Below are 8,615 nucleotides of genomic sequence, written 5' to 3'. Positions count from 1 at the left end.
GGTCTCAGGGAAAAAGCTCTCAGTTTTTCCCCATTGAGGATGATGTTAGCTGTGGGCTTTTCATAAATGGCTTTTATGATCTTTTAGTATGTTCCTTCTATCCCGACTTTCTCGAGGGTTTTTATTAAGAAACGTTGCTGGATTTTTTCAAATGCCTTTTCTGCATTGATTGACAGGATCATATGGTTCTTCTCTTTTCTTTTATTAATGTGATGTATTACGTTGATTGATTTGCGAATGTTGAACCAGCCCTGCATCCCAGGAATGAATCCCATTTGATCATGGTGAATAATTCTTTTTATCTGCTGTTGAATTCGATTTGCTAGTATCTTACTGAGAATTTTTGCATCCATATTCATCAGGGATATTGGCCTGTAGTTCTCTTTTTTTACTGGGTCTCTGTCTGGTTTAGGAATCAAAGTAATACTGGCTTCATATAATGAGTCTGGAAGTTTTCCTTCCCTCTCTATTTTTTGGAATAGCCTGAGAAGGATAGGTATTATTTCTGCTTTAAACGTCTGGTAGAACTCCCCTGGGAAGCCATCTGGTCCTGGACTCTTATTTGTTGGGAGATTTTTTTTTTTTTTTTAATTTTTTTTTCAACGTTTTTTATTTATTTTTGGGACAGAGAGAGACAGAGCATGAACGGGGGAGGGGCAGAGAGAGAGGGAGACACAGAATCGGAAACAGGCTCCAGGCTCCGAGCCATCAGCCCAGAGCCTGACGCGGGGCTCGAACTCAGCCCAGAGCCTGACGCGGGGCTCGAACTCACGGACCGCGAGATCGTGACCTGGCTGAAGTCGGACGCTCAACCGACTGCGCCACCCAGGCGCCCCTGTTGGGAGATTTTTGACAACCGATTCAATTTCTTCGCTGGTTATGGGTCTGTTCAAGCTTTCTATTTCCTCCTGATTGAGTTTTGGAAGAGTGTGGGTGTTTAAGAATTTGTCCATTTCTTCCAGGTTGTCCAATTTGTTGGCATATAATTTTTCATAGTATTCCCTGATAATTGTTTGTATCTCTGAGGGATTGGTTGTAATAATTCCATTTTCATTCATGATTTTATCTATTTGGGTCATCTCCCTTTTCTTTTTGAGAAGCCTGGCTAGAGGTTTATCAATTTTGTTTATTTTTTCAAAAAACCAACTCTTGATTTCATTGATCTGCTCTACAGTTTTTTTTAGATTCTATATTATTTCTGCTCTGATCTTTATTATTTCTCTTCTTCTGATGGATTTAGGCTGCCTTTGCTGTTCTGCTTCTATTTCCTTTAGGTGTGCTGTTAGATTTTGTTTTTGGAATTTTTCTTGTTTCTTGAGATAGGCCTGGATTGCAATGTATTTTCCTCTCAGGACTGCCTTCGCTGCATCCCAAAGCGTTTGGATTGTTGTATTTCATTTTCGTTTGTTTCCATATATTTTTTAATTTCTTCTCTAATTGCCTGGTTGACCCATTCATTCTTTAGTAGGGTGTTCTTTAACCTGCATGCTTTTGGAGATTTTCCAGACTTTTTCCTGTAGTTGATTTCAAGCTTCATAGCATTGTGGTCTGAAAGTATACATGGTATGATCTCAATTCTTGTATACTTATGAAGGGCTGTTTTGTGACCCAGCATGTGATCTATCTTGGAGAATGTTCCATGTGCACTCGAGAAGAAAGTATATTCTGTTGCTTTGGGAAGCAGAGCTCTAAATATATCTGTCAAGTCCATCTGATCCAATGTATCATTCAGGACCCTTGTTTCTTTATTGACCATGTGTCTAGATGATCTATCCATTTCTGTAAGTGGAGTGTTAAAGTCCCCTGCAATTACTACATTCTTATCAATAAGGTTGCTTATGTTTGTGAGTAATTGTTTTATGTATTTGGGGGCTCCTGTATTCAGTGCATAGACATTTATAATTGTTAGCTCTTCCTGATGGATAGACTCTGATTATTATATAATGCCCTTCTTCATCTCTTGCTACAGCCTTTAATTTAAAGTCTAGTTTGTCTGATATAAGTATGGCTACTCCAGCTTTCTTTTGACTTCCAGTGGCATGATAAATAGTTCTCCATCCCCTCACTCTCAACCTGAAGGTGTCCTCAGGTCTAAAATGAGTCTCTTGTAGACAGCAAATAGATGGGTCTTGTTTCTTTATCCATTCTGATTCCCTATGTCTTTTGGTTGGCACATTTACATTCCATTTACAGTCCATTTACATTCAGTGTTATTATAGAAAGATATGAGTTTAGAGTCATTGTGATGTCTGTAGGTTTCATGCTTGTAGCAGTGTCTCTGGTACTTTGTCTCACAGGATCCCCCTTAGGATCTCTTGTAGGGCTGGTTTAGTGGTGACGAATTCCTTCAGTTTTTGTTTGTTTGGGAAGACCTTTATCTCTCCTTCTATTCTAAATGACAGACTTGCTGAATAAAGGATTCTCAGCTGCATCTTTTTACTGTTCATCACATTGAAGATCTCCTGCCATTCCTTTCTGGCCTGCCAAGTTTCAGTAGAGAGATTAGTCACGAGTCTTACTCACGTGCTCCCTTTAGAGCACGTTTATCTCTAGCTGCTTTCAGAATTTTCTCTTTATCCTTGTATTTTGCCAATTTCACTATGATATGTCATGCAGAAGATTGATTCAAGTTACGTCTGAAGGGAGTTCTCTGTGTCTCTTGGATTTCAATGCCTTTTTCCTTCCCCAGATCCGGGAAGTTCTCAGCTATTATTTCTTCAAGTACACCTTCAGCACCTTTCCCTCCCTCTTCCTCCTCTGGAATACCAATTATGCGTATATTATTTCTCTTTAGTGCTTCACTTAGTTCTCTAATTTTCCCCTCATACTCCTGGATTTTTTAATCTCTCTTTTTCTCAGCTTCTTCTTTTTCCATAATTTTATCTTCTAGTTCACCTATTCTCTCCTCTGCCTCTTCAATCCGAGCCATAGTTGTCTCCATTTTATTTTGCAGTTCATTGATAGCATTTTTTAGCTCTTCCTGGCTGTTCCTTAGGCCCTTGATCTCTGTAGCAAGAGATTCTCTGCTGTCCTTTATACTGTTTTCAAGCCCAGCGATTAATTTTATGACTATTATTCTAAATTCACTTTCTGTTATATTGTTTAAATCGTTTTTGATGAGTTCATTAGCTGTTGTTATTTCCTGGATGTTTTTCTGAGGGGAATTCTTCTGTTTGGTCATTTTGGATAGTCCCTGGAATAGTGCGGACCTGCAGGGCACTTCCCCTGTGCTGTGGTGTATAACTGGAGTTGGTGGGCGGGGCCGCAGTCAGACCTGATGTCTGCCCCCAGCCCACTGCTGGGGCCACAGTCAGACTGGTGTGTGCCTTCTGTTTCCCTCTCCTAGGGGCGGGATTCACTGTGGGCTGGCGTGGCCCGTCTGGGCTACTTGCACACTGCCAGGCTTGTGGTGCTGGGGATCTGGCGTATTAGCTGGGGTGGATCGACAAGGTGCACAGGGGTGGGAGGGGTAGGCTCCGCTCGCTTTTCCTTTGGAGATTCACTTCAGGAGGGGCCCTGTGGCACCGGGAGGGAGTCAGACCCGCCAGAGGGATGGATCTGCAGAAGCACAGTGTTGGGTGTTTGCGCGGTGCAGGCAGGTTCCCTGGCAGGAACTGGTTCCCTTTGGGATTTTGGCTGGGGGATGGGCGAGGGAGATGGCATGGGCGAGGGAGATGGCGCTGGTGAGCGCCTTTGTTCCCCGCCAAGCTGAGCTCTGTCGTCTGGGGCTCAACAACTCTCCCTCCTGTTGTCCTCCAGCCCTCCCGTTCTCCGAGCAGAGCTGTTAGCTTATAACCTTCCAGATGTCAAGTGGCGCTTGCTGTGGGAACACACTCCGTCTGGGTCTCTGCTTTTGCAAGCCAGACTCGGGGGCTCTGCTGCCGGCGGGCTGCCCCTCTGCCCCTGGCTCCCTCCCGCCAGTCCATGGAGTGCACACCGCCTCTCCGCCCTTCCTACCCTCTTCCGTGGTCCTCTCATCTGCACTTGGCTCCGGAGACTCCGTTCTGCTTGTCTTCTGGTGGCTTTCTGGGTTATTTAGGCAGGTGTAGGTGGAATCTAAGGGATATGCCACCCATAGTTCCTTCTGAGCAAGATGACCTCACCATAAATCCATGACAGGGAGAGAAACCCTAAGCAGAATCTCATGCAATATACCTGTGTTCCTTCTTGTAGGAGTTAGGGCTGCCAGGACAGAGGTTGACCAAAGGTGAATAAGCCAGCAGCTGAGTACCTGAATTGTAACCAGAATGTTTTACTATTTCCTGAACATCTTTTTCAGTCTTGGTAGTCCTTGGTTTTCTCTTTTTTTTCCTGACCTAGTAGTGCATCTGAGTTCTTATTTTTATTTGTTTTTACTTTCAGTAAATTCCTACAATAAATGCTCATAATTTAAGATGATAAACTAATTACCAATCTTAGAAAGAAATAGAAAAGGAAGTTCAATTAATGGCAGGTCAAGAAAATGTTACCAGGAAATACCATGTACTCATCTTTGCCGTCACCTGTGTTAGAAGGCAGGATAAGGCGCTGTCACAGGTTCTTCTTTGTCAGAGATTGACAGGAAGGTAAGACCCTCTCATTTCCCCCACATAATTCATGAGACTGATGACGGCCATATTGAAAGGTCCCATGGTCACATTAATTCTTTACCTACTTGAGACTTCAGTTTAATCAGTGTTCCCTTGTCTTTTTGTTCCAATGTTGATCTTGTTCACCCCCATCTCTCATTAATTGAGTTCTGGGTCTTATTTCTAGGCAAGCTAAAGACTATGGTTAAGTTCCCAGTTTTATATTGCCTGAGATAATCCATGAATTAGGGATAGTCAGGTTTTGAAAACAGATTTCATTGCCAAAATGGAAGATTCGTGGCAAGCAGATATTGTGAATTAAATATTTGAGGATTAAGTTCTGTTTATTCGTCAGTTCTCACCAGCAAAATTATCAAAGTTATTGTATTAGTTTTCTGGGGCTGTCATAGCAAAGTGCCACAAACTGGGTGGCTTAAGCAATGGAAATTTATTTTTTCACATTTCTGGAGCCTAGGAATCTGAGGCTAAGGTATTGACAGGCTTGGTTTCTTTTGAGGACTCTTTTTGACTTGCTATCTTCTGTGCCTTCACATGGGGTTGCCTCTGTGTGTCTGTGTCCTAATCTCCACCTTTTGGAAGAATGCTACCTGGATTAGGACTCACCTGAATGACATCATTTTAAGTTAACTACCTCTCTAAAAACCCTATCTCCAAACAAATCACAACTTGAGATGAGGGTGGTGGTGGTTAGGATTTTAATCTACAAATTTGGGGGGGGGACACAATTCAGTCCAACCCCAATGTATTAGATACCAAATTCTTAGCTTTTTAAGAGTCATCACTTAGGATCCACATATAATCCGGGGAAGAGTTGCAGGAGAAATCAAAACAATGGAACACATTTGATGATGCTAGAGAGTCTCTTGCAAGGTCCTTTAAGTCTGTGAATCTCAGAGTAGAGTGGATGTGTGCCTTGATCCCAATATGAGGGCTGTATTTGTGCTCCTCTTGTTCTTACAGTTACAAAGAATAATAGAAAAATGGTGGCATTGTATTTGTAGACAGCAGAGGACTGGCTATTGCCCTCAGTGTTTTTCTGGAGGGAATACAAATGTTTTCCAAGGCCTGGAATGGTTCATGTAAGTAGATGAATGAGAGAGACAAAAGTCAGGTTGATGGAGAGAAGAGGCTAGACTAAGATCAAAGGGCTGTGTCAAGAAGCCCTTCATGATGGCCAAGGCTGGTATCATCACCATTGAATCATCATTACAGAGCAGAAGGAATCATAAAAGCCAGTCACCAATCTCAAAAGCAAGCCCTAACCATCATTCATGGTGACAAATGACTGGAAAAAATGCTGACTTCAGATGTCAGCAACTGATTCCAGTACAGGACCAAAGGATAGACTAATCTAAAAGAGAGACCCTGTCTGTCTTTGGAGACATCAGGGAGAAGCTGGATAAGCCCTGATAGTTTTAAATGGGGCTTGAAAGGAGCAATGGTATCCATGAAGGGTGAGAAATGAATAAATGGGGCTTATGAATAAATCAAAAGTCACTGGGGAAATATTGGATTGGATGGAGAAACGTCCATACCGAGCTATGATTAGGTAGTCTGAGGGCTCAAAATAAAAGATAAGTGAAACTACAGACATAAATTTATAGAAATGAATTCCATTTTTACATGCCCAGCGTATGGTGGCTAAAACTGCACTTTTTATATGTACCAGTACTTTTTGTGTCCATACTTACAGCAGACATTGTAATCAGTCTTTATTCATCCTTGTGTATTCAGCCCAGAGTTCTTTTGCTACGTAAGAGTAAAGTAATTCACCTTACTGGTTTCTTAAATAATTCATTTTCCAGCTAATTTGTGAGCCTTTTCATATTAGGCCTTTTAAACCAAAGACTCTCACTAGTAGTTTACATACATTGATTTTTACTCTATCTTCAGTGACCATATGAAGCATTTCTGATAGAAAAAAATACTACTTCATTAAAAAAAAAAACACTACAGAAGAGATGGAGGTATAGGCCTCTGTAGAGAGGATACAGGTAAGGAGCTCCAGAAAGTGTAGATTGATGAATGCACCCTGAGCATATGAAGGGTGCGATGTGTAGAGACCAAAACATGTATAGAGGCACAGAGCTGGTTTACTAATAGTCAGTTGGGTGATTGATGTCAGTTGTTTTGACTCTAATGACTCCAGAGCCCAAGATATCCAGCTGTTTTGAGAAGTAAAAGCAGGACCATGGTTATATCATGGCATGATCAGGGAACACGGCCTCTATATTTGGGAAACTCCTAGTCTGCTAGTCTGAGAGTGAGGTTACACACACACCCACACACATGCACAGACATGCATGCACATGCGGATACACACATGTATGCACACCTGTAAAAATTTTTCTAACAGTTTCAAACAGAATAGGTGGCTATGTGTGCAAAATATATTTGCACATATATATTTGATTTCTACATAGTTATATATAAAAATTCTCTGGTAATTCAAGTGACCAAACTTGGCTGGAAATTTATAAACAGAAGGAAATATGGGAGGTTCCTAATAAGTATGGAAGGAGTAAAGGGATTGTGATTTTCTGGAATCAGGGAGTATTTGGGGATGATCTATACTGAAGCTTTGGTACCAAGACTGGGTAGTCATGTGGAACCATGGTATGACAGAAACAGCAGGGTAGGAAAGTACCCAGTGCAGGTAAAGTTGATCAAAGTGTATTCCCTCAGGTGTGTCTATCTGGATGTGTGTGTCTGAACACACACCCACACCCACACTCACACCCACAACTTGCAATCAGGGTTCATGGATTTTGTTGGCTTGTGCAGTAGAAAGCATATCCATTTGAGCCTTAATCCTGCTTATCAGTTTCTCTAAGCCCCGTTTCATGTCTTTGTTTCTCAAACTATAGATAAATGGATTCAACATGGATGTCAGTACAGTGTAGATGATTGTTGCTATTCTGTCCTTGACAGTATAGTTGGACAAGGGTTGGAAATAGACATAGGTAATACTCCCATAAAACAGAGTCACCACAGTGAGATGGGAGCTGCATGTGGAGAAGGCTTTGCATTTTCCAGCCACTGAGGGAACATTGAGGACAGCAATGAGAATTCTTAGGTAAGAGATGATGATGCAGATACATGGGGCCATCACAGAAGCCATCCCTTCTGTCATGGCCACAACTTCATTGACAAAGGTGGAAGAGCAGGCCAGTTTCAGAACAGGGTTGACATCACAGAAAAAATGTTGGATTACATTTGATGCGCAGAACGTGAGCCGATTCACCAGGAGGACATGTAGGAGGGAGTGGAGGCAGGAGAAAGCTACGGAGAAGGCCAGCAGCAACGGTTCATCACAGTGACATAGTGGAAAGGATTACAAATGGCTACATAGCGGTCAATGGCCATAACTGCCAGGAGATAACTGTCTATGTTTCCAAAAACCAGGAAAAAATACATCTGTGTCAGACATTCAGCATAGGAAATGGTCTTTGTCTCTGATAAGAAGTTCACTAACATCTTGGGGACTATGACTGTTGTGTAGCAAATATCAGCAAAGGACAAGATGCTCAGGAAGAAGTACATGGGGTTTTGGAGTTTGGGATCAGAGCGGATAGCCAGGATGATGAGCAGATTCCCCGTTATAGTGACCAGGTACATGATAAGAAAGAGAGCAAAGAGTGGCTTCTGGTCCTCAGGGTGAGAGGAGAGTCCTATGAGGATGAATTCAGACAGTCTTGTCAGGTTGGACATTCCCATAGACTTGAATGCACCTACAGATAAAAGGTCCTGTCAATTAATGGTTCTTATGTCATCTAGGACATGCACCTTTCCATCTGGTTCTTGCAATGAGAATTGGCAGTTACTAATAGAGCATTTACTTCAATGTTTTTCTTTACGAATATGGGCAAATGAGAGCCAAAGTTGCGTTTTCACTTGTTCTTTTAGAATCTTTGATATAGAGATCTATAGAAAACTGATTGAAGGAGAGAGAGAGAGACAGAGAGGAAGAAGGAAAACTAAACGGTGGAGGTGGAGGAGGAGGAGGAGGAGGAGGAAGAGTAGGAG

At 42.1% G+C, this 8,615-nt stretch overlaps 1 protein-coding gene across 1 annotated transcript; it reads right to left on the bottom strand.

The window, feature by feature from the left end:
* Positions 1-7,341: 7,341 nt before the first annotated feature.
* On the bottom strand, positions 7,342-8,306 carry LOC102969625 (olfactory receptor 1L3-like). Its single transcript, XM_007094525.2, is given in 2 exon segments — positions 7,342-7,892; positions 7,895-8,306. Coding segments are annotated over 2 exon segments (963 nt in total).
* Positions 8,307-8,615: the final 309 nt, after the last annotated feature.

Source organism: Panthera tigris, chromosome D4 (genome assembly GCF_018350195.1).
Source record: "Panthera tigris isolate Pti1 chromosome D4, P.tigris_Pti1_mat1.1, whole genome shotgun sequence".
NCBI lineage: Eukaryota > Metazoa > Chordata > Mammalia > Carnivora > Felidae > Panthera > Panthera tigris.
Note: the sequence above shows the minus strand (reverse complement) of the source record. Positions and strands in the feature narration are given on the sequence as shown.